The sequence below is a fragment of the Paramormyrops kingsleyae genome, chromosome 11, assembly GCF_048594095.1.
Source record: "Paramormyrops kingsleyae isolate MSU_618 chromosome 11, PKINGS_0.4, whole genome shotgun sequence".
Taxonomy (NCBI): Eukaryota; Metazoa; Chordata; class Actinopteri; order Osteoglossiformes; family Mormyridae; genus Paramormyrops; species Paramormyrops kingsleyae.
Window position 1 is genome coordinate 13,693,799 of NC_132807.1, and position 27,571 is coordinate 13,721,369.

At 40.4% G+C, this 27,571-nt stretch overlaps 2 protein-coding genes across 4 annotated transcripts in view; one reads left to right on the forward strand and one right to left on the reverse strand.

Moving 5' to 3' along the window:
- The window catches only part of LOC111840324 (myotubularin-related protein 13-like), a 125,888-nt gene that overhangs the window by 81,840 nt on the left and 16,477 nt on the right, over positions 1-27,571 (reverse strand). For all 3 annotated transcript variants that reach the window (XM_072718082.1, XM_072718081.1, XM_072718080.1), the window contains exon 2: positions 14,481-14,566. In XM_072718082.1, the coding sequence (XP_072574183.1) occupies positions 14,481-14,566 (86 nt within the window). The remainder of the gene's footprint in view (positions 1-14,480; positions 14,567-27,571) is intronic.
- The window catches only part of LOC111840919 (pro-adrenomedullin-like), a 34,698-nt gene continuing 22,785 nt past the window's right edge, over positions 15,659-27,571 (forward strand). The window contains exon 1 of the mRNA XM_072718086.1: positions 15,659-15,928. Within this exon, the coding sequence (XP_072574187.1) occupies positions 15,848-15,928 (81 nt within the window). The 5' untranslated portion in view covers positions 15,659-15,847. The remainder of the gene's footprint in view (positions 15,929-27,571) is intronic.

The window sequence follows — 27,571 nt, forward strand, 5'->3', positions numbered from 1 at the left end:
ACTTGAAAGGCCTCCTGGCAGCCGGATGCAGCCCTTTTGTTTGAGTTCCTTGTTTTATAAACACCTGGGGGCCAGACGTGCCGCGCGACATGTCTGCTTTGGTGACGTCGCAGTGACACGGCCACCAAGGACGGAAGCAGAGTGGCATGGCTCCGCCCCGGAAGCCCCTGACCTGTCCCGGCCTGGCAGGCCCCCACTCTCTCAGTCTCTTCCCATTTGCTTTATCTATCCATCTGGTGGACACATATCTAAACCAATATACAGACAGAAGAGCAGCACCACAATCCTTGGAACAACTGGGGTTAAGGATCTTGCTCAAAGGCCTGAGGGTGAAATCCCTCTGTCGACCCTGGGATCTGAACCGTGTCTTTGCGATCACAGGTACAGCATCCTGACACACGGAGCCACACACCTCCCCTGCCTGCCTGCCTGCCCTTCAGGTTCCTCTGCTCCTGCAGCCAAGACCAGGACCTCCTGCAGAGCCATGTCCATGTAAAGCTAGAAATACTTTATACTCCTTCCCAGAAGTAAGCTTCCAACATTCCAGATTACAACAGGGACTTGGGAGTTGGGGGGGTCAGCACCAGACAACAGAGAAGATGCAAACATCAGCTATGAGCCTGGTCATAGGAGGTCAAATTCCTTCATTTTGAGGAAGTGTGGCTCCACCAGGAATTTCTTCATGTGTACTCCGTGTGTCTTTATGAGGCATCTAGGCTGGGATAAGAGGCTGTTAATCACTGCTATAGAATGCATTGCTAATAAGCCAAATGTAATTTTCATGAGATAAATTCAGCATATTGGCATTTGTCTTTAACTAATTGGTAAACAGTTTTAAGTCTGAATAAAAGGACAAAAACATTTAAAAATTGTAATACTAGAACATGGGTTGTGAAATTCATTCTTTAGATTTCTAATTTTGTAATGTTCTTCAAAATTATGCTGTAATATTAGTATCTGTATGCTTTATAACCTACAATGTACAAAGCAGTAATAATAATGATTAAAATAATAATAATGGCCATTTTTAAGTAAAATGCCTATTTTTGAGAAGTTTCCGTTACCCCTATCTAATTTTGCCCTAATTTATATAAAAAATGCGTCTTCCCTTTCCAACTCACAGGAAATTTGAAAGCCACACTGAGCAGGATGAGGCCATCACATCACATTACTGAATGATAGTATTACATACTCAGAGCCAGAGAGAGAAAAGGAGCTCAGCAGCATCCATGGTGGCGGAAAGTGCTTAGTATGTGCCACAGAAATTATGGGTTGTTAACTTATTCCACATATAAAAGACATTTATACTTTCAATTAATTTTTACTAAAATCCTCATGAGCTGTTCTGAGTTTGCTCTGAAACAGTATTTCTCTACCCGGTCCTTGGGGATCCCTAGACAGACCACATTTTTGCTCTCTCCGAGCCTCCTAACACACCAGTATCAGGTATTCAATACTCTTGATTGCTTAATTATTTGCAGAGGCGGACATCACAGGTCCAGAAAGGAAAAATCCAAACCAGGATTTTGTTTCAACCAACTGGTTGAGTACTCTGTGACTGTGACTTTTTATACTCAACTGGTTGGTTGAAACAAAATCCTGGTTTGGACCTGTAATGTCTGCCTCTGATTATTTGGTTCAAGTAAGCTGAGAGCTGGAAGGGAGCAAAAAATGTAGAGTGATTCTGAGGACCAGATTTGAGAATCACCGCTCAAAACAGTCACTCTGATCCAAAAGAAAGCAAAGTATTTTAGTGCAAAATTGATGGATAATCATGAATTACTATTCAGATACTCATGCTTTCTGACACAGTGCAGCTCAACTTGAAATGTCTGTACAGGTCACATACAGTACACATACTTCTTTAGGTCAGAATACCCCTCCTCCTCAGAACATCTGAAACTATTTAATGGGTGTTTTTGAGTCATCATTCCAACTTGATTGAAATGTAAAGCTAACAATGTACTCCTGACCAACAACACAGTAATAAATCAAGTCGGCAGAAAAGTAGGACCACAACACCGTGTGCCCCATTATGCACAAAGAATGCTGAGAAAAACGTCAAGTCAGGACCACCAGGGAATACGCCGCTGTCGTAAAAATAACTGTGGCAACTACTTTAATTTATAAAAATAAAATATTTGAACTACAGTTAATTGCTCAGAACCTTTTTGTTCTGAAGAAACCCAGTTCTGGAAAATGTTCTCACTTCCCTTCGTGTATTTTATAGTACATATAGCTCCTTATAAATGGGTGTGTTGGTTACTAGCAACAAGCATAAAAATCCAGGCTGCCAGCACCCTGGTCAACAGGCAGTCTTTGGGATAATGATAAATCAGGTTCCAGTGATAAATGGTTGTGCAAAGCCAGCATTCTAGAAGACAGAATATGACAAGCAGTGTAGTCCTGCTATACCTGAACACTTCCACTGTGTGTGTCAAGGTGCCCAGTGACCAAAGGTGTCACAGACGATCCATGCAGTGGCAGTTTCCCACTAAAACACACTGTGAGTTATAATGCATCAGTTAATGAATTGTGTTCTTGGAAATGCTGCCCAAATTACCTGCTTCAGGGTTACTAATTCAAATACGCCAGACTGATATGAATTCAAAGGACATAAAGGGAAGAACAAAGGGCGCTAATGTCACATTTTTATCCAGGACAGAGCTTTAAAGCCCATTTCTCTGCCTGAACATGCAAGAACGAGCTGAAGGTGGAATGTGGAGCGTTAATGAAACACCTGGTAAATTATACTCTGTAATTTAAGCGATTGATGAGCTGTGGTTTACCATCATTGAATCTGTCTGCCATGGTAAGCTCACCAAACCAGGGCACCATGGTTGTGTATAACAGGGGAAAATCTGGACTTAATGATGGCCAGTTTTGTGGAGTTTCTCTGCACCATAAAACGAGAAACAATCCATTAGTGACCCTTTGGTGTAATTTACCGTTTTAATTTCACTCAAGCAAGCCTTATACCCTGGCAGATTTTCTTCATCGGGTTTCCTAAACACAAATGCTTTAGAATCTAACAGCGTTGAAACAAAGTACAGTATAATGCATGTAAATGCAATGCGATAAATATATATGCTCAACACAAGTACTGACTGTTTTCCTCTAGTCCGAGCAAGCCAAATGATCATACAAGCTGCCATTCATGAAACAAGCAGTAATACAGGAGAATTTTTTAAAATCTCCATCAATCTGAAGGACGTTACAAAAGTATGCCATAAGAAGAACAATTTCGCACAAAAAAAAATGGTGTCAGATGAAACAGAATGAAAATTTAATATCACAACTATAACAACAAAATTATCAGGGTTATCAGTATTATCTCAATATTCTTAAAATGTGTTCAAGGCGTTCAAGAAGTACTGATAATGATAAACAAACTGAAATCATTTCACCAAGCTTTATATTGAAAACCACAAATAAAATTAGCAGCACTATGCACCTTTTGATACATAAATAGTAAAATAATAATAGCCAACACAGGATTCTACACTGAGACGGACATGGTCGCATATGTGTAGTTGCATCTGTATGAGTGTATTAAAACGATTTGGCCCGGTATGGGTACTGCATTAGAGGATTGCAACTGAAAGTTTTTTTTCTTTCCTGGCTTTCTATTGGTCTCTCCTTACCTGCACGCGGGAGTTCATTAACATTAAAAATCTGCTAAGCACTTTTACTGACTCCTGCGATGTTTTCACTCATACAAAACGAACCAATGCCGCATGCTGAACCTGCGTCTGGGAGACTGTCGCTAACATCCGCCAATGCCGCATGCTGAACCTGCGTCTGGGAGACTGTCGCTAACATCCGCCAATGCCGCATGCTGAACCTGCGTCTGGGAGACTGTCGCTAACATCCGCCAATGCCGCATGCTGAACCTGCGTCTGGGAGACTGTCGCTAACATCCGCCAATGCCGCATGCTGAACCTGCGTCTGGGAGACTGTCGCTAACATCCGCCAATGCCGCATGCTGAACCTGCGTCTGGGAGACTGTCGCTAACATCCGCCAATGCCGCATGCTGAACCTGCGTCTGGGAGACTGTCGCTAACATCCGCCAATGCCGCATGCTGAACCTGCGTCTGGGAGACTGTCGCTAACATCCGCCAATGCCGCATGCTGAACCTGCGTCTGGGAGACTGTCGCTAACATCCGCCAATGCCGCATGCTGAACCTGCGTCTGGGAGACTGTCGCTAACATCCGCTGGTGCTCACTGGATAGTGAGTTTTTAAAAGTGGAGTAAACAAACCAAGGTTTTAATGATGATTATAACCTGAAACAGTAATACTAATGTCAGGAATTTTATCGTGATTTACCACGAAACTAGTAACCATTTCATCTCCACTGTGGCGCTTTCTCTACTTTTACTGACATCAATATCACAGAAATATTTCTGCTTTTAAAAAAAATCACATCCTGAACAGGTCTCATAATTCTGGTTTCCATCAGTGCCAGACCTCCAATACAGTAGCTCAATAAAACATACTGTGATATTATGGAATAAGTGATTCTGTGTACCTTGTGATGGACTGGCATCCAATGCAGGGTCATTATGCTTCATGCATAATGCCTCCAGAGAAAGGCAACCCTCACTGGACAGATGGATTTGCATTACAAACATCCAATCGGTCATAACTCTATATTGACATAAATGTAAATCTTATCTTTAGGTTTTAAATAGCCTAGGTCTGTTCTAAATTACATTATCCTCTTAGGAGATACACGTAATAACCATTAAAACGATTTGAAAAATTCACTTTAATTTATGAGACACATGTTGTATATTTTCCATTCGTGATAGTAAATTGCAAATAACAGAAATGCTGTGGCACCAGGAAATATAGAATTCCAAAGCAAACACAAAACATCTTCTCCCCTAGAATAGCCATCACGACATATAGAAATTATTTAAGCATATCGTTTCCATTCTTCATGTATTTTCAGCAGAGTTGAACAAAGACCCAGGGGCATAGCTTAAATGCAAAGCCTTTTATCTTCAGCAACAGGATGAGGTCTAATATTTTCCATTTATCACAAGTCTATTGTAAAAATAGGATTGGAAGATTTACAGTGAATCAGTGAATAAAGTGAAAATTTAGTAGACAAGTGCATCAAAAGGCAGATTTTTTGTGTCTTATCAAAACACTGAAAGGAATGTACAGAAACAGACCATATAAATTGACCCTGTATGCTGAAAGCACAAACAAGAAACTTACTGCTGGAATACAGAAGGGAACCACATGGGTGAATTAACAAACAAATTTGTGTATTAAATACCTCGGAGTAACAGTTTGAAAGTCTTTTGGCCAGACCTATGTTTTGACTATTAAGTTGGCAATTAAAGCTTGTTTTAACAATACCCAAAGGGCCAACAGAATCCGGCAATTAAGTCAGACTGCAAAAGTAGCAGTCTTCAAAATGTATTTGTGTACCATCTCTAAAATCACTAGGATTTCAACCAATAAGATCTCATTGAATCACAGCTAGAGGCTAGACTGTGTCAGCCGATTGGGGGTAGGAGTTTCATTGTGGTTGATTGGTTTCGGCGAGCCAGTGCGTCCTGGTTGCCAACTAAGCCCCTGGCAAACTGCTCAGCGTTGACGTTGAATCATCTACGCCTGACCCTTGTGTGGTAATGGGCAAGACACAACAGTAACATTCAAATGAATGCACACTATACATGAATAAACATACCTTGCTAACTGGTATACACACACACACACACACACATACATACATAAGTTGGACTTCCTATCTAAATGGGGACCGTCCATTAATTTCTATGGGAAAAACCATTATTCCAATCATGACACCCTTAACCTCTACCCATCCCTAACCTTAACCATAAGTAACCAGCCCAAATACAAGACTTTTGGCATTTTTACTTTTTTGATTGCATTCACAGATTTTTATAAAACTGAGGTTATCCAAATGGGGACCTCAAAAGATGTCCCCAAAAGTAGGGAAATTTCAGGTTTTACTACACTTTAGGGACAATTTGGTCCTCAAATGTTATCGATGCAAACCCACACACACACACATATTATAATTTAGAGCCAATTAGAAGGGAAGGTTTGTATGTGGGGGTACTTCATACATATTTTATAGCTGACAAGTATAACCACTGATGGTTTCCATTTTGGTTGGGCCAAATAAAATGTTAGATGGACCATTTTCCTCCCACAGCTCAGTGAACTCCTCAGGGCTGAAGGCCAGGAAGATGGCAGCTTCATCAAGCAGCCTTTGCTCTTTTTTAGTAACACAGGGCTCCACTGTCACTGTGACTCGTACACTGCACTGTGATCTATATGGCCCCTGTGCTGGCCACCCACGTTCATAATCAGACCGCCCATAAAGCCTTTGGTAACACCATGAACTATAGCCTTAGTGCATTTTGGCCCCAAACAAAGACTTATTTATTATGTATCTGTTTAGAAGACTCTTTCTTGAACAATCTGGCTTATGTGCCATATTCAAGAATACAACAATGTCGTATGCTGGGACCAGACCTGATCAGGATCCAAATGTCGTTCTTGTTTACTGCCCCAGGTGTAAAGAAAAGCACAGCAACCACCAGTCGATTTGAAAGACATACTGACTGAAAAGACCCATTTTCTATCATCAGAAAAACACCACATAACTGCTTATAAACTTTTTATTTAAAACATCCCTGAGGGATGGACAGGCCTGCTTTAATTATTCATCCTTTAGCCGATGTCTGCGATGCCTGAGCTGATGAGAAACACATTTGTTGTTCCTGCAGTAAATACTTGGTGTGGTTGCTCAGTTCGTTGGGGGTCTGTAGTGTCCATGAGACGCGTTCTGGGCTCCATCACGTCCATCTGCCTGCAGATGGCTTCCAGAGCCCTGAGTGAAATTTCTCCTGGCGAATCTCTCTCACAGCACGTGTAAAACGTGCAAACAACAGAAGATTTACGTTAAAAAAAAACCTACAACTGGCACACAAATTGCTTTTGCGGTATGTTAAATATTATGGTTTATCTTCGTTAAAACTACAAAGCTGGAATCCCAAACAATTTGCCCTTTTAGCAGAGTACATTGCAACACTTTGGGAACTTTGAATAATAATGGCACAAAAATTCTTCTGAAGTTGCTGATACTTCCACATTACATTCGAGCATTCAAACAACTAAACATCTAAACCCTGGAAGGTCATTTCAAAATTCACTATAATTCTTTATTGGTCTAAAACATCATGCAGTTTAGGAGAAACACATAATTTTTAATCATAGTCACGGCAGCCTTAAGACGGGGTTATTTTTCTTGTTAGGGAAAACAATCTCTGGCATATTCCATTACGTAGTGGCTCGCACAACCAAGCTGACTGGAGGTACACATGTCCAGCATGTGTATGTGACCAGCAGGTCATATGCTGGGGGGGGTCATCCTTCAGTTACCTGCCTGACGCTGACACACACAGTCCTGGCTGATATACATGGGTCTATGGAATATCTGACAGGAGAAAACTGGCAAAGAAAGAAAATGTCACACACTGAGGAACTCAGGAATGTCAGAAGGTATTATAACAGGCTTTGTGTGTGAAGAACGATATTACACTTCCCAATGTGAATGAAACATGTAAATTCTAAGCTCTCTACTCACTCTAAGTAGGCCTGTCTCGTAAGTCGGGCAACACCATTGAAATGTCACACTGGAATCCTACACACAGAGTGCAAAGTCAACTCAGTCAAAAAAAACTTTTCACCACTTTCTGTTATGGTTGTAACGGTACACATATTTGTTGTATACCATTCGGTATATGATTTTCAGTTCAGTACTCATGAATACATTTATTGCCATGGGCGGAATTCACAACTAAATGTTCAACATGGAAATTATTATGCTAATTGTGGCTGTCAGTCGGTAACAGCTAATGCTGGTTACAGTCAGTCAGTCATACTCAGCAGATTGGCCACATTTTGGTGTCCAACACTGGAGAGAATGTATGTGATAAGAGCAAGACTGTCTGTCGGCTCGATTATACCAAACTCACATACAGTATGTTGCTAGAAACACATCTATACCAAACTCACATACAGTATGTTGCTAGAAACACATCTATACCAAACTCACATACAGTATGTTGCTAGAAACACATCTATACCAAACTCACATACAGTATGTTGCTAGAAACACATCTATACCAAACTCACATACAGTATGTTGCTAGAAACACATCTATACCAAACTCACATACAGTATGTTGCTAGAAACACATCTATACCAAACTCACATACAGTATGTTGCTAGAAACACATCTATACCAAACTCACATACAGTATGTTGCTAGAAACACATCTATACCAAACTCACATACAGTATGTTGCTAGAAACACATCTATACCAAACTCACATACAGTATGTTGCTAGAAACACATCTATACCAAACTCACATACAGTATGTTGCTAGAAACACATCTATACCAAACTCACATACAGTATGTTGCTAGAAACACATCTATACCAAACTCACATACAGTATGTTGCTAGAAACACATCTATACCAAACTCACATACAGTATGTTGCTAGAAACACATCTATACCAAACTCACATACAGTATGTTGCTAGAAACACATCTATACCAAACTCACATACAGTATGTTGCTAGAAACACATCTATACCAAACTCACATACAGTATGTTGCTAGAAACACATCTATACCAAACTCACATATGTTGCTAGAAACACATCCAACATGCAAATTCATGAGACAACATCATTTGAGTGTGGGTACGAGCAGAGCAAGACCGAAACTCTGCAAGTCAGTCTCTCTGTGGCATTGAAGGCGTTCTTAACAGGAAATTAAGATTGAGCTCAAAAAATTATTATGGTGTTTACTGGTACAGGTATGCGACCATACTTGGCAGTGGAGTACATGGGATTTAGACGGGACTTAGTTCATTATGATTTTTATCATATTACATTTTTTCAATGTGCAGATAAGCATCTCTAAGATTTTGTTATTCGGTCACGTTGAGAGACGCATTGCCTCTGATTTACGACTGTTCTAATTGTTTGTAGTTATAATTTAAAATAACTTCAAAACAAATTCTGTTTTCCCTGCTGTACCAAAACTGCACCCAAAACTGAGGTTTGTACCACACTGTGAATTTTGTGTAGCATTGCACCCCTACCAACAATTCAAGTTTAATGAAGAAGGAATTCCCATTTTCTTATACAACATCAAGACTTCATGGGAGATTTTGGAGTCTGGGGATTATGATTCATAGTCACTTCCAAATTCACACTTTCACAGTACTGCTAGTCATCACTGTCATTGTTTTAAAACGAAAGACTCATGAAAACAGAAAATAATCAATAAAGGCCAAAAGAAACATCTCGTGTAATGTGAATATTGACAAGTAGTTCTGACGTTTTGGGAGTGACTGATCATTTGACTTCCTAAACTTTCGTATGACATAAACCATATAACATTTACTTCTAAGTTAATTTTTTGCCTCCAAACCAGGGTTGCAGCAATATATCCTGCGAATATACCATGTCAGCATGGTCTGGACCTACTGATGGACTTAATGCTACAATAACAGGTGGCATGTGGCCTTCCAAGCCTTTTAAGTCAGACCCCACACATACTTTGAGGGAGTTACAGGAATCCAAAGGCAAACGTGCAATAATAATTCAAATGTATTGTAGTATTACCAGAGATCTACCTGCAGCTGGGAAGGGACTTGGGAAGAAGAGCAGCTCAGTTCATTATGAATGGCAGAATAGGTACGGAGCTATGACACTGCTGTCTCCCACGGAAGCTCCATACTAATTTCTAGCAAAAAAAAAAGATTTTCAAACCACAATGGACTAAGTAGTTTACCTTTAGCTTGAATGTATTTAGCAGCTTTAAGCTAAAGCCGGGGTAGGCAATCTTAACCTAAGAGGGCCGGTGTGTATGCAGGTTTTTGGGATAACCTTTAGGTCAGCTGTTCAAACCCAGGTGTTAGACCTCTTCAGCCAATCAGCCCTCTAATTAGTAATCTAATTAGGGAGTTGCAGCAAAAACCCGCACAAACAACTGTTTCTGGATAAGATTGCCTACCCCTGAACTAAAGTGACATACAATTGGAAAAGCAGGAGCAGCCAGTCCCTGGAGCAGTTGGAGTTAAGGGACTTGCCCTTATCACTCTGGTAACCATGGAATGTGAACCAGTGACCTCCTGATCACAGCCAGAGTTTGCTGACTTACTAAAGCCACACAAATGTTATATCTGCCAATGCACCCCTTCTTAGATGCAAATGTCACATAATCTGTTTTTATTTTCATAGTGCACATCATAATACTAAATGAGCATTTTTTTTTTATCCTTTTAGAGTAATCCATGGCCAAATACCACAGAAACAAAATTAGGTTGTTTCATTCTAGCCTGGCATTCCAGCCCGGAGAGATGTATACTGATGATGCACCCAGAGCTCAATTAAGATGAAAAGGCTCAGCTCATAAAAACTGTTTTACTTCTGTTGTTGTCTGTCAATGCTTACGTCAGTGGTAAATGAACTGCATTTGTGGTAGTAACACAACTGATGTTTCTTTTTTTTAATCATTAAAATTGCATGGCAAATTACTACTTTGCTCTAAAAGCAAACAGAACAGAATAGTGCACAGATTAATACAGTTACTGTATGGCTTAGAAAGGAGAGTATTGATTTGCAGTTTTAAGTATAAAATATCTGTGTAGGTACTGTTTAACAATGCTTTATTTTGTATTTTACGTCGGCATTCATGTTCTTTGTTATTGTGAACTGCAAATGTAAATACCCCTCACAATAAGCTGTGTGCTGGCTAACTTTGACGGCCTTTATTAAGGCTCAGAGTGTTTTTCCTAAAACAAAAACATTTTTAAATAATTAAAAAACTGCAATGGAGAATATCTGACTTTACCTAAAATGAATTAATTGGCTGGAACTAACAACACAATTCACTGCCAATCAAATAACAAAGCTACAAGAGAAATTGATCACAAAAAGGCCTATGATGTGATCTACTTAGATTTCCAGAAGGACTGAGTGATACTTTTAAAGTTTGCAATGAGAAAAGTGTGCTGAGGCAAAATTTGCTCCCTACGGTCCACGAGGACATCTCTGTTGGAGTGTAAATCACCCCTCTAATACTCCGTCTGGTATTACACCCATCTCCCATGTTCTTTGAGGGTCTTCCATCACTCTCACAAGCCAGCAGCCACACTGAGACCTTAGAAGAGATGGCACCCCATTCGGGCAGTCTTGAAATAACACTGCCAGCCCACTTTGCCATTCATGCATAGCCTGCTCACCTTCAGTGTGGCCCATGAAAAAACATCATTACGGATTCATGCATATCCATTGCCTAAACCTGGAGCGTATAACTATGACCCAGTATGGGACGTGTTTAATGGAAAGAGCTGGTATTTTTTTTTTAACAATTTCAAATTCAGACAGGCACCAATCCCAGACACAGCACACTAAGGATTGTATTATGTAAAACTTAAAAAAATAATTATCCATGACTCTCAAAAGCAATACAAGTCGGGCTGACAGGTAAAATTCATTCTGGTATTTTGTTGAAGATTATAAGTAAACAAGGAAAGACAAAGTAGTTAGAGTAGATAATATACTAGGGAAGGAAACAAACATGATGCAACTGAAAACATTTCCAGGATCTGCTTCAGCACAAGGGCATTCTCTAATGTCGAAGTATACAAAAATATCTCAAAAGTACAACATGGTCTTGAAGTGCTGCTTTGCATTAGTTGTACATACTTTTTTTTTTGCATTTTGTACATTAGAACATAGAAATGTTACTCAGTGTGATCAGCAAAGCCCAATGAAGCCAAGAGGGGAAAAATAAACCTGAAAAAGGTAAAAACTAGTAAAACGCAACAAGAAAAATAGGATCCGGGATTTCTCAATTAGGAAGAGCGGAAGGCATTTAAACAAATTGTCACATAAACAAGCAGGAAGAATTTGTTGACACAGGAAATTCCAATAACTGTAGCACACTCCAGATGAAGAATTTGCATTCCTACATCCAAGATAGGACCCTTTCCAGCAGAAAATGTAAATGCTCCTTTCATATTTCATCAAGGAAAGGTAAACATATGAAATCATTAGCTGCACAACAGCTATTGACATAACTTACATGGTTGCCGTCTATCATTGCATTTACAGTCAGTCCTGCTACAACACAACCAAGGCAATCCTGAAAAACCTTGCATTCACTAAATTTGTATACTAAAATACACATATCCGATGAGAAAAATAGGGCTGGAGGAATGCGACTCCAAACCTTAGTAACTTACGCCAAACAAAATGAATTAAATAATAAAAACAGTGATACCAGTGGCCAGTAACGTAATGATGTGCATGTTAATTAAGAAATAATAATAATACATTGATAAATTATATCATAAATATCTCCTATGGGTCTTATGAGTGTCACGAGAATTGCCTGGTAACCACTTTCACTGAACGGGCCAAACTCGCTAGCTTGTTGTTTGCCTAGAGTCAGAAGTAGTGAAGCCACAGCCACAGTGCAGCTCAAATACAATGGATTAAGGTATGCGGAGGGTTACTGAAGGCAACATGGTTACAGACAGTCAATGAAAATGAATTTAAAAAGGTTGCTGTGTGATTTTATATGATAATTTGTCAAATATTTTTAGATTTTTAATGTGTGGATGTACAGAAAGTTTGATTCTTTTAGATTTGAAAACCAGTTCTACTGATTCACTGAAGAGAACGGGTTCAAAAGAAGAATTTGTTCATGAATCGAATTCACTTGGATAGCAGTGTTTCTCGTTAAAACCATGTCACATTGTACTTTGTGTAGTGCTTTTCTCTCTGATTGAAAACTGCACAAATACAAATGCGATTCCGCTTTGCATTGGACTTGGGTACTAATATATCAGTCGCATTAGAACAGATTTGTGGTGTGATATCACGAGTTGTAACAGGACTGACTGTACACTGATTCTTTCCAAAAATTTCTGTCCTCTGCTCATTAACCAATAATGCTTAGACTTATGCGATAAAGCAAATTCCATATGCAAGCAAAACTTAAAAACGAATAGCCTGGCATTAAGGCCGTTGTCATACTTCAGGACATGGAATACCCTGATGGATATGGATACACAATGGAAATGCACACAAACTCAGCTGGATAATGGTAGAGATCCCAAATGGCTCACTGCAGGAATGCATTCCAGGAGTAAACGTCGCTGGGAGTTAAATCTGAGTTACTGGCAAACCAGGACTGAAAAACAACATGTTTTTCCATTTACTCTGCACTCAGGCTAAAAGACTGCTTTAATTACACAATGACCCCACTAGACTCAATAAAATCCCAGTTAAGTCAATGCTTCAGAGCTAAATTAATCCCACACACCAAAACACTGAAAGTGTTCCACATAGTTTCATCCTCACATTTGACAATCGCAAATTAGACAGAGACATGAAAGGAATTTTGCGGCAAAGTATGCAGAACAAAATGTGACACACTTCGATAACTGCATGCGGTTGTGATTAGCTTTGCTGTAGAAACTTCCTGAACCAGTTTACACCTTATTATAGCTGTACAAAGCCAAACACCCATGTGCAGGTGTCTAACCCAGCCATGGAGTCAGTACAAGATGGGCAATTTAATGAGTTACTGTAACAAACTGACTAATCAGAGGTGGGGGACTCGCTAGGCACCGGCTTGCCAAACCAGGAGGCCCACCTGCCCATATTACTGATCGGGGACTGTCTGGGATACTGGGATGTGCCTCATCATTCATCTATGCTATCTGTAAATAGCCAAATCGTCTGCCTGTGGTTTTAGACCCTGCAGCATGCGGGGAGAGCGTACCAGGCCGCGGAGGTGCACGCAGCATCCCCTCACCGCGCAGCAGGCCGCGGAGGTGCACGCAGCATCCCCTCACCGCGCACCAGGCCGCGGAGGTGCACGCAGCATCCCCTCACCGCGCAGCAGGCCGCGGAGGTGCACGCAGCATCCCCTCACCGCGCAGCAGGCCGCGGAGGTGCACGCAGCATCCCCTCACCGCGCACCAGGCCGCGGAGGTGCACGCAGCATCCCCTCACCGCGCAGCAGGCCGCGGAGGTGCACGCAGCATCCTCTCACCGCGCAGCAGGCCGCGGAGGTGCACGCAGCATCCCCTCACCGCGCACCAGGCCGCGGAGGTGCATGCAGCATCCTCTCACCGCGCAGCAGGCCGCGGAGGTGCACGCAGCATCCTCTCACCGCGCAGCAGGCCGCGGAGGTGCACGCAGCATCCCCTCACCGCGCACCAGGCCGCGGAGGTGCACGCAGCATCCCCTCACCGCGCAGCAGGCCGCGGAGGTGCACGCAGCATCCCCTCACCGCGCACCAGGCCGCGGAGGTGCACGCAGCATCCTCTCACCGCGCACCAGGCCGCTTCTCAGGGGACCGTTCAGGGGAATGTCCCACAGACTCACCATCTCCACTCCAGGGGGAAACACTGCGTCTTCCCAGTCCTTTGCTGGAAAGCGCTGGATGATCTTCCCACATCCTTCCCCTGATCCTGCAATGAGACAAGAAAACAAAATTGGCACCGGTATGGGATTTCCCCACAAAGCAAATGCTGGGAGAAGCACAGCGACCATAAAGGAAAGAGAATGTTAAGATCACGAGAGTAGCGACCTCTCATTTTAGCTGAAATGTACTGGAGTTTCCAGAAGGCTCCAGCAGTTTGTACCAGTATGCCTTCACACACATCATAAAGGAGAAATAAGGGAATTTCAACCACATGAACAGCCAAAGTTTCAAACCATACAGGGATTAGTTAGGATCTGTCGTATCCCTGTAAAGTCAACTCCATTTGGAAAAGGAGTTACTTATTCAGAATCAACCAGGGTCAAAGGATTAAGAGGCTCCAGCCACAGCTGGTGCTACGCTGTAGCACGCCTGAGAACGGTTATTAACTTGAAGAGCTGCAATAAAAATGTATACAAGTTGCTTTGGATAAAGGATCTGCCCAGCAAGTAAAAATAAACAAAATGCATAATAAAAAACATTTTATGGTGTCTATAATTTCAGAAAACCATCAAAAGCACAAAGCATCTGAAGACAGCGACATCAAAAACATACATAATGGAGAATAATTTAGCAGTAATATCTGGCAGCATCACCCCAAGATGAATGTCTTTGCAAGCAGAAAGGGAGATTTCAGCAGATTTTTTTTTTTTGGATCTAACCTGCATTCCAGCTACTAGATATAACGAGCATACTAAATAGTGAGCAAAAACCGAGATCACGTATTAACTACTGTACAGCACGTATTATAATGACCAGCTGTGTTAAAATCTAAAACCACAGGAATGTGTTTTTTTCCTGAAGATGAGATTTATCGCGTATGTTAAACTCTTTTAGGTTGTTCCACTTCTGCACCTAAAATCAACGTAAGGGTGATATTTAATATCCCATCTAGAACTTTGGGGGGTAAGTTAGGACAACCCAAAAAAAAAATCTGATTAGTTTCCCAGATTCTTAGGCTGCCCAACTGGCCATGTTCATATCCAAAAATTAATTCTTTGGGCAGACTTTTTTTTGGCATTTTCCAGCTGAAATCCCTACTCGCCTTGCTTTGTGTCTTTCTTAAAAGCCAGGAATGATTTGCCCCAGCAGTGATGCATGGGACTGGGGGCAGTAGCTCACTTAACCAGCACAGGGACGGAAGAGGCTGCGCTTAGCCTGTACCACAGGGGCTCAGGTTCCCCAATACGGTCCCAAAAGAAGCGTGTGGGCTGATCCCTGGCACAGCGCAGCTGGTCGGAGCAGCGAGTCGCACTGCACAGCATCGGCAATGATTCTCCAAGGCAGAGGAGGAGCGACAGAGAGACAGCGACAGAGAGGAAGAACGCGCAAAGTGAGCCAAAGACCACAGGTAATAAAAATAAGATAAATAAGGCAATGAGAGAATAATACATTTGCAAGATGAAAGGTCCCTTGAACTAGTACATAATAATCTGTATCCACAAAATAGTCATGTAGGAATTTTTAAAAAAATGTCATTCCATAACAGCACCAAGAAGAGTATGTGAGAGCTAATGTGAATCGTTATTTTTAACGATTATCAGTCTAAGGGACTCAAAGGGGTGAACAATGAGCATGACAGGTAATACCAGTGCACAGCTTAATGGGACGGTGTTTGAATGTGCTGCGTAAGAACAATGCAGATGCTCTGGAAAAGCATTCCATGCCTTCGTAAATTACGAGAGGGATCGCGACGGGCCATACCACTCGGGGGGGGGGGGGGGGGGGGATTGTGGTTTTAGTTTCTAGTTTCTTGTTGTGAAGCCAGCTGTGACTTTCCCCATCTGAACCCCGCTACCAAGGGAATATTTGACCAAAAATTATACAACATTTCATATTTATACACATGCATTTAAAAAGAGGATGCTACCCAGCTGCACATAATAAGGGAGGAGTATCTGGCTCTGCGGGACAGGCCTCTGAGTCTGTGATGTGAAGGTCATCGGTTCAAACCTTGTGGTCAGCAGAGTGATGTCACCGTCGGGCCTTTGAGCAAGACCCTTAACCCCAATTACTCTGGGGGCACCGGACACCGGCTGACCCTGAGTTCTGACCCCAAATCCTTCTCTCATCTGTATAAGGGTCTCATCGAGAGTAAGATGGGCAAAAAGATACCCTCTCCATCAGCTTGAATATAGTGTCACTGTTCTTATATGTGGCCTGAGACAGCAAATCAAGCCATTCATATTCCCAGTGTCTATTCCAGTGTCTTGGCATCTGTTTTCACAACAATGAAATGATGACAAAATAATGCAACAATCTAACTACTTTCTAAGCAAACATGTCATACTGACCCAGATGGCAAATGGCTCGACCTCTCAAGAAAATTAACTTAGGTAATTTACAAAGAAACAAAAAGTTTAAATATTAATCCTACATGAGAAACAAACTAGCAGGATTCAAAGCACTAAGTGGTAATAACTCATAAGCAATGCATTAAATTACAATTGTCACGATTATTCAATTAAACCTGATTTACAGAAAAAACATTGATTAAAAATGACCTACTTGATTAATCTGCAATATGGTGGATGGAAGACCAAGCTTAGAGAATGAGGATGCAAATAAAAAGAGAACAGTTGTCACAGAACTGAAATATCACAATAGCATAACTGCAATGCAACAACAATCTTTAGGATCCGCTGTCTCACCAAATAATATGAACTAGTCATACATGTTATGTGCCCATTAGTGTCTTGAAGTAGCCTAGCCAAATCTTTGTCAGCTTAAATTAATTTGCTTTCTATGATTCTTATACCTCAAGATAATCACCGCTAAAACAAAGGACAGCTCTGTCGCTTAGCTAGTTATCATTTGTTCTTGTAAAATTTCTCACAAACAGGCTACAATGTTTATAGGCGAGTCCAACAGCTAGGATAAAAATGATTGTCACTGGCTCAGAGTATGCATGCAGAGCTCATGTAAAAGCAACGGCAGTAAACTGTAGACTGAATTTTTGTTAATATGTGTTAGATATATTGAGAACGAACCATTATTAAAATTGCAGAGCTTGGTAAGTTTTGTTTCCTATGACAGAGTGAAAATGTTTTAGTGAAAAGTATTGTCTTGTGACAATTGCATGTACATAATAATGTCTAAATTAATGTATTAATGTCACACATCATGCAAGCCTAGTATTAAGGGGGCCACAGTGAATAGCGCTGTTGTGCAAAGCGTTGCTTTTTGTCTGTCAAATATGTGTGTGTGTGTGTGTGTGTGAGTGAGAGAGTCAGCAAGTCAGTGAGTCTGCACTATGGTGCTGCGCCAGGGTTGGTTCCTGCCTCACGCAAATTACATAAATGATTACCTGACTACTTGTTACATTATTCAGCAAATTATAGGATTATTAATAAACTGACAGTGACAACCAAATAAATTATGGGAGGGTTGTAACCCCCACAATAATAAAAACCAGCCAATACAATCCCCTGGACCCCATTAAATGGGTGGAGACCTCAAATCCCACAACCCAAAGTTATGCCCTTAGTGACAGACCTACATTAAATTAAATCGAGATGTTTGCAGGTACGAAGGTTAAAGGTTATGTTATACGAAACTATGGATATGGGAAAGAATGCACAGCATCTCAGTGTTATAACCTCCTTTCAGATAAACAGATGCCATGCATTTTCTGAACACTAATGAACAAAGGCTCTGATTCTGACCAAATGTCATCATTTTGTGCTTTCAGGAATTTTGTACTGACTGCTTCTCCTTTGCCATCCTATCACTGCAGCAAATTGCACAATGCAGAACAAGAAAAATGTACAAAAAGAAGCACTGAAGAAAGCTCTAATGCCACAAATCATTAAATGTAATTTAAAATGTTTCCTCAAGAAATCTAGAGCCTATAAGAAAACTTCAAACACAACACCCATCGGTGTCTGGAAATGGCTTAACAGAATAAATGAATGAATATACAGTATTAATCCATTTTACTCAGCGTCCACTGAGTCCATGGGCAACCATCTGCAGCAGGGTTTCTTTTATTTAAGTAAGTTTAGAAGACAGTGGCCCAGATGTTACATCATGAAAACAACCCCAAGTGATCTTCATGGTGCACTGAAAAAGTTAGTACTGTAGCTCTAAGTCAAATATTGACAAAAATTACCACTTTTAATTCATGGTTTGGCTTGCACATTTTCCATGTCTGGTGGTGCCACCCATGGAAAACCATGAAAATATTGTAATATGATGAAACTCTTGATTTGTTTTTAGAATTTTATGTATAAAAAATTGAGATCAAGGACAGAAGTTTGTGAAGGTGTTCAAGCGAATGTCTGTTTAATTTGAAATGGTGGCACAATTGCAATTAATATTACAACTAATCATAAATGCAAAAAACAAATAGGAAGTAACATCCAAAGCATTTGTAGACATTTAAATGGCTACATTATGAAAGTTTTTACTTGGGGGAAAAAAATATAAAATATCTTTTTCTTTTCGGTTGCGCTACATGACATGATGTGCGACTGGAACAGAGCTACCATGAATGCCCAAGTGAGTGCAGAGACTTTTTGAGCACCATTTGAATTTAAATCCAAAGTTTGGGCAAACTTTGCATTCTATAAAGTAAACGGACACCTAGACATGAGGATGAATATCTGCTTCTGGGTGCAATTTCAATACAGCAGGGAAACATAATTTGTTTTGAAATTGTTTATTAAAAGTGCAAACATAATTAGGCATGGTTGTAAACCAAATATAAGGCAATGCATCTGTTGATGTGTCTGAATAACAAAACCCAAGAGATGTTTATTTGCACATTATATAAATAAATATGTAAAATACATTTCAAAGATATAATGTAACAATCCTAAGGAACAAAATCCCATCTAAAGCCCGTGTTCTCCACTACCGAGTATGGTTGTATATCTGTACTGATAAACACCCCTAGAGTCATAATTATTTTTTTAGCCCCATCTGAATTTCCTATGAAAAATGCCTTCATCGCTACGGGGAGACAAACTTGCAGCGGCTGTTTCTGTCTTGCTCTGGTTGCACACACACTTGCATGATGTTGTCTCAGTTGAGTTAGCATGCTGAATGCATTTCCAGCAACGTATGTCACAATTAGCATATTTTCCATGTTGAACACCTACTTGGTAATTTAGAATCTGCCCGTCTCAAAAAATGTATTCATTCGTTTCATTGCGCGTCCCAAACCAAAAATTACATAACCAAACAGAATATGATGAATATGTGTACTTTTACAGCCATGTCTTTACTTTCAATGTAGATCTAAAATGATCTTCAGCAAAAACTATAAATAAAAATTGTGATACATATCGAATTGCCAAACAAATATCAATTTAATATCAAAACAGGGGGTCTCTGTCAGTTCCTGCTGCTAGCATCTATGTATGAAATTCAAGAAAACAATTTGTACCAAAGCTGAGATTTTTAAGAAGAGATGCACAATATATTAGTTAATTTATCAGTACCAGTGAATATTAAGTTAGCTTGTCGTCAGCATCATATGAGTTATTGGTATTGGTCAAAATTTCCACAACAATGGACCACTGATTTTAAATGTCAAAGACTATTTAAAGATAGGCCTACAATTTGGAGGCCTAAATGCAGAATTAATATGGCCAGATGACATATAGTAGTGGGTCAGTGGTGGAACTCTTGCCTCATACCTTCTAGTTTGGGGGTTTGAATCTATCCTGTATGGCGGTTGCATATACTTCCTATATTGTGTGGGTTTCCTTCTGCAGTCTAAAGACATACAGTTAGATAAGCTAGTGCCTAGAAATGGCCATAGGAGGTGAGTTTACGTGCCCTGAGTCTAGCATCCCATCCAGGGTGCTTGTGGCTCTAGCCAGGATGTGTGGTTAGATGATGGATGGAGTAAAGATGTCATTGACTTGTGTCCTGGTCCAGATGACCAATGATTTGAGAGGGGAAAAACAGACAGCCCAACACTATGCTTTCTCAACTAGAAAGTACTGCAGTCTCAAACAGCAAAAGTCCTCCGTGAGTTACAGGTACATTACGGTAAGTATCTCTCACCAAGTTATGAACCAGGCTGCATAAAACACCTTAAGTATGACAGTTAAGGTTTAACTTTCTCCTTAGCTGAGGGATTTACGTAAGAGTGTTGCACAGAATCCCTTAAAAGGTTTCCTTAGTTAACGAAAAACATATAGGGACTTACTAAAATGTTACAAAAATATGACCTGACTAAGGGTTTTGCATGATGATAACTAAAACAAAAATGTGATTTAAGTATGAATTAAATATTAATGACAAATTGAAACTTCTTTTGAGGAGTATAAATAAAATTAAATTAAAAGCCGGATTTTGTCACCTCTGCATCGTTATCTGATAAAAATGTATACTGTTTCCCCTGGCGTATTGTGTTCAATACAAGAAGGTCATTTTCACTAGATAAACTTTTCTGAATGGTTGACCAAAAGCACTGGTGTTAACTTCGAAGTTACAGGGAAGTGTGGGGGAAAGACGCAGGAGTAATGGAGAGAACCAAACAGATACGGTAATTTTTTGCTCATTACATAAAACGCATTAATGAATAGCTTTTTTCCATGCATCTCCATATTTATGTATCGGAGAATTCAATAAATAACTTCTGTCTGATATTGCTGGTGCTGGCGGTGAAACTTGCCAGCGATTATTAGTGGAATGATGTTACACTGTTTTGTATTCTGTGGAAAAATAAGGTCAAGCTGCTAGCCTGATTTAATAATGAGTTATAAACATGTCGTGGGGAGTATCAATACAATCTTAAATTGGCTACTGGTCAAATTTATAATGCAAAATCAAGTGTTCATCATGAAGCGTATCCAATGGGTTCTCCCAGTCGAGGAACGCTCTGCTCAGGATGCGCTCATTTTCTTTGTTTATCGCCATAATCTGGCCATTTTACAGTTAAGATACAATCAAAGGTACCTTAAGCTATTTTCCTTACTTTGGTTGATAAGTATGTTGTTTAATGAACTTTAAGGAATTCCTTAAGTATAAGACCAAGATAAGGAGAAAAACTTAAATACTTAAGTGAACATTTTAAGGAAACCTTAACTCAAACTTTAAAGGAAATCTTAAGGCATTTTGAGCAACCGGCCCCAGAGCTTTTCATTAAAATGTTGTAGATCCAACTGTCCACAACATCCCATATACTCTACTTAGGAATATATCCATCTGTACATGGAAAATATGTAATAAATATTCCATTAATTAGAGGTTTAAGTGCTAACTATTAAAATGATTTTTATTCTTAATTACTGAACAATCCATAACTGCCCTATCATTAAGAATTTAATCGAATATTTGGCAAATTTTGACAAACAACTGCAATGACAGTCGGGAAGCATTTTGCCTCTACGGAACCATTATTGGAAACATCACTTTGATCACTCCAGTTCAAACCTGGCCAAAATCCATTCTCAACGATCAATGAAAATAAAGGGGGATTTTTACAAATATCTAAATAAAATAAATATAAAATTATAATAAATAAAAAAGCTGAAGCATCAATGCCATTTGCAACACAAATGACAGAATACAGCTTCAAAGTAAAAATGCACTGAGCCACCATGTCGTTTCCCCCCCCCCCCAACAGCCTGCTGAGAGACATTCCAATCACCCCTCCCTGTCACACTGTCAACATTCCACACTTCCTGGAAACCGTAAATATTCACTAATCCTTAAACTGGTGTTTACTATTCAAAAATTCTTCACGTTCTAATGGGACATCACGTCAGTCTTGTGCCATTATACAAAAATATATTATTTATACAGCTAACGTAATGAAATATTTAGTACAAATCGTACCAGTGCTTTCGTTTAACGGAATCAAATTTGTGTGTGGTGCTTCTTTCATGCTGCTTCTCTACAACAAGTACAACCTGCTGCCTGTCTCCAGAACGTCTGTGCTGTACGGCTGCAAGCATTCCTGTTTCATTCCTGCTCCAAGGCACACTGGAAACATTAAATCGTCAGTATGGGGGGAACACTGCATCTTTTGATTAAAATGCATTGGATCAGAGGTTTAAATATCATTTTTTTCCAGTTCATGTTCTAAGAGCATAAATCGTACATCTTGACCAGCTCATGTATTTGGGCCATGGGCCACGTCAGGGCTACAAATGATTAATCTCTGCGGTGACCCAGCAAATCAAAACTGTAAAAATGTGACCCTGACCAAAGGAAATGTCCTGAATTTGACTTGGAAACTACACAAGATGCTGGGGACCAGGAATTATATCCTGCATTTGACACAAGGAGCCTGGAATCTGTCAGAATGTTACGGAGCATATGCAATCAATGAGGCCGGCATAGGGGACTAGCAGATAGCATTGCTGCCTTATAACATCAAGGATAGGAGGTCAAATCCCAGCTCCGCTCTGCTCATAAGCAGGAGGTGTGCTCTCCCCATGTTCTGCTGGCCTTCTCCCACTGGCATTGCTGGACTATATGTGTGTGCACACACCCTGTGCTAGACTGGTGTCCTGTCCGGAGGTTGTGCCTCCTCTGTGCTGCCTGGGACAGCCACCAGGCCCCGATGACCCCGGTCAGAATAAGTATTAGCAAGATGGATGGCTAACAAGCAAACTGATTTTAGTAGAAATAATAAATCAAATAATATGACTGCGTAACTGTAAGAAAATAAAAACTGTAAATGATCATCACATAAAAATAGGACAGGCAGTCTTGTATATAATAAAACCAATCCACACTCCAGCTTGTAACATTTTTCATATTTGCTTTAAACAGTAAGTCAAGCTGTTGCACAGCATAAAACTTCAAGTTGAATTCATTAATGAAAGGTGCAGAGTTAAGTTCATTTCCCCCACTGAACTGTGAGAAAAAAATAGATTTTATTAATCAAATCAGTAGTGCTAGCAATTAGATGTTGCTGAAACATGTGAACACAAAACACCATGTAAGTTTTTCAGGAGGACTAGAAGGGTCAAAGTGAAAGCATCCAGAGAAATTGGAAAAAGTATGGACAACTGGAGAAAGTATGGACAACTGGAAAAAGTATGGACAGCATGTTTTTTTGTTTATTTTTTCATGGTGTACAAAGGGAATATGTCACTGTAGTCGTACATTGAAGTCTTCTGGGAAATATAATTTACATTTACAGATCATTTAATGGTTCAATGGCAGAAAGTCTCATCACATTCAGGCTTGGAAAAGCAGCCACATTCATAAGCCCAGCTTATTAAATCTCATGCATACATTAAAACCCCTGAGAAAGTAGGGTTTCTGAAAAGAGGCAGAAATCAACGTATCCAAGGTGATTCGATTCGGTTGCAATCATTTAGGGAATGATTTGATGAATCGGATATCTTAAAAATCTATCACAATTTAATTTGATTAATCGATTATTCAATTATTTTGATAACCTAAATTCAAAACTTTTTTTAATTGCACTGAAAAAAAATTCACAATTACCTAATTACACGCTACTAACAGAATACAAATAAAGCAGAATCTCAGAATACAAATTTTATTGTTATTATTAAACAGAACAATAACTTATTAATTGTTCAAAAGGCTAACTACTGAAATGTACAGGAAAAAAACACATTAAGGAAGCATGTCCTGACTGGCTGCTTTTACTGAAGCTACTAAGATACCTTTTACCAATACCAGTATATTTTTGTCTACCGATAACTGGCTAACCTCTGGGGGGGGGGGGGCTTGTCATTGGTGAAACTTGTAGAGCCTAGCGGAATGCCGTTACATTGTTTTTTATTCTGGCCAAAATAAAAGATCCATCTGCGGGGGAGATTTAATAATGAATTATAACCGTCGCAGGTCAGTTATAAGCAGTTAATGAACCAAAGAAATCCTTTGTCCTCCACTATGGAAAATGGCTGTTCATCCAATGCCATCAGCAGCACTACTTTAGCAGTTATGTCTTTAGCTCTGGTGGTACTAAATTAGAATACAGATGTAGTTTAAATATCAGCTGGCAATATCAGCCAAAATTGACAAATTGGACTGACGCCGATATCTTGCATTTTAGTGAATATCAGCTGATACCAATATATTAAACGATATATTGTGCATCTCTATGGGTAACATTACTTTAGCTAGTTAGGTACCTCAGAGTCCTGACCATCGCAACCGTAGCTAGCAAAAAGATTTTTCTATCACTACAAAAGAGGGGCTTTTCCCAAAAGCATTGTAGCGCAAACATTATCTTAACCATTAGAGAAAGTGTTCTGCACTACAAAACGGGGATGAGTTTGCCAAAATGAGGAGGCAATGCTTCCTTTATGAACATCCCCCTGCCAGACATGAACGCTACCCAGAGAGCTGAGATGAACACTGGGCTCCTTTGCTACTATGTCTCTCCAGAGAATCCTTGGGTACTGCTGGTTTGACGTCGTCTCATACGAGTGGTTGCTCAGGGTGTCCCGAATGAGGAACATCACCTGCATTGTCACGGCACTACGGTCATGAGGTGCGATTCCTTGGGGGTGATCCAGCTTGCAGAATCCGCTTTGCTGAAGACCCCAGCAGCTGGACCAGGCCTAGGGGACGCCAACATAATACCTGGGTGTAACAAATAGCAATTTCCAGAGGGTGGGACTGGAAAGCGTGTCGGCCTTGGGGGTTGCCAACCGGGATCCCAAGGTGTTTTGTCGTGTGGTGGGTGCAAGCTCCTCAACCTGACCTCACTTTACTATGGTCTTAGATTTATTTTTAAGATGCTTGCCATATATGGCAGAAGTATTTAGTGCCTATGTTTTTAATACTAAAAGTTGATTGTCATCCTCAGCTTATAACAACATTACCCCTAAGCTTTATGTGACATATGATTGAAATCATTCCCCTAGTTTCTCCATCCATCTTCTAAACATTTATCCTGGTCAGGGTTATCAGGAGCCTCTGGCAGGGGGGTGTCCCGGACAGGCTGCCAGTTCATCACAGGATACATGCATATATAATCACACTCTATGGGCTTTATTGGAAACACCAATTAGTATATGTCTTTGGACTGTGGGAAATCAGAGTACGAGAATGAAACCCGCACAAGAGAAAATGCAAACCCCACACATATAGAACAGCGGTGGGATTTGAACCTCCGGTCCTGGAGGTTTGTGGCAACAGCTGTCCTGTCAGCCTCATGCTGCCCAATACGGAAACCTTAAGGGCAAACAGGCATAAAAGAAAAAGAGCCACACAACACATATAGATCAAATAACACTCACTGCCAAAGACAGGATGAGCCGCCTCAAATTAGGACTCAAGTGCTTCCGCATAGCGGGTGACGCCTCAGCACCACACCAATTCCTGTCCCCAATGGGCCTGACCCCATTAGCTCTCTGGCGGTGTCGGCTCCTCCAGGAATGAGGTTCCCGAGGACTTTCCCCCGTCGCTTTCATGATGCGTGCAGCCTTCCTGTAGGCGGCTGCAGCAGAGCGACTCCCACAGAAAGCAAAAAAGAATGTCCTGTCCACTGCCTCAGACTGTGTGAGATATTTATACAGTGGAGGGAGTGCCGATCCTGCCACTAACCTGCACATTTTCCCCGCCAGTTGGAGGACCTCTTGTAGGGCCCGATGCAGTTTAACGTAAAACTCACTGTTATCGCTTTATAACTTGAAAATAAAAGCTCCCAAGTGCCGCCAGGCAATATCTTCCAATGTTGACCGGTACGAAGAAGTACCTGGTGGGTTTATGTCTGACACTGTAGGTTTGCAAGATGCACTTCCATGGTCCTGCTGTCCAACTGAACAGAAATGATCATGGCTGGTGGGCAGTGGCCCATGTCCACTCGCTCACTCGCACTCTGTCATGTGACCTTTTCCCATTGTTTTTATTTTTTTTACTCTGTAACGGACTTAGATTAGAAAGCAGCAATTCCTGAGATTAATACTACTTATGTACCACAGTTATTTAAAAAACAAGTAAATCTGCTCTGTTACTTTCCACCCCTGCTTGATACTTGTATAGTAATAAGCAATATATGCAGACACTTCTTAGCCCAGATCTTTATAATAATGCATAATATGGCTCCCATTCCAAATTTATTCTCCTGTACTTTTTAATGGACAAATACTATACTTTATGGTAATTTAATAACCACTTACATATTTACATATCAGGTTGTTTATTTTTAATGAATCTGGCTTTTATTTTAATGAGTAGGCTACACAGACTGTTTTGCTCTATGTTACATTGCAATTCAAATACAGCAGTAAAACCTGGAACATCATCATAGCGGAAAAGCGCATCTCTAGTTTCCTTTGCTGTCAGAGTTTTCATTCTCTTCCTGTCTATTAAATGCCAGCTCCTGACGACCCAAGAATGAACTTGCATCGATCAACCAGCCTGCCCAGAATCTCATGGTTTATCCTCACAGTGTTGTTGCTTGAATGGAAACACTCAATCAAATTATCAGTCCTCACATTGGCTGCCACTTTCGATTTTAAGAAATAATGGGAGGTCATCCCCCACCTCCCTGGGTCCATGGTGATAAAAATTGTTGGGGGGTAGATTGAACATGACAAATCGCGTCCCATGTTGGTTTAAAATGGACAGAATTTTATTTTTCAACAAGGAGCAATCGTGCAATATACGGGACAAGTGCAAACTGTAACATTACATTTCCCAGAAGACTTCAATGTACGACTACAGTGACATATTCCCTTTGTACACCATGAAAAAATAAACAAAAAACATGTTATGTTCTTACTTATATTATATACACAGGATTAAGTACAATCAACATGAACAGTATTTACAAATCAAAGAATTTTTAATGCTTGGTTTTTTCACTTAGAGGGCTGGGGGGGGGGGGGTGGTAGGGTCCACATCCTGATAAATTTGACCAAAACAAAATACCGCAGTACTATGAAAATACTATTATTAAAAGCCTACCTTACACACTCTCCCCACTTATCCAAAATACACAAAGCTGGGTTAAACCGATCTTCATTTACATGATTCGATATCGATTCATAAAATCCCAAGATCAGTTTTTTTAATGTATGCCTTTTACAGTCTAAGGCCT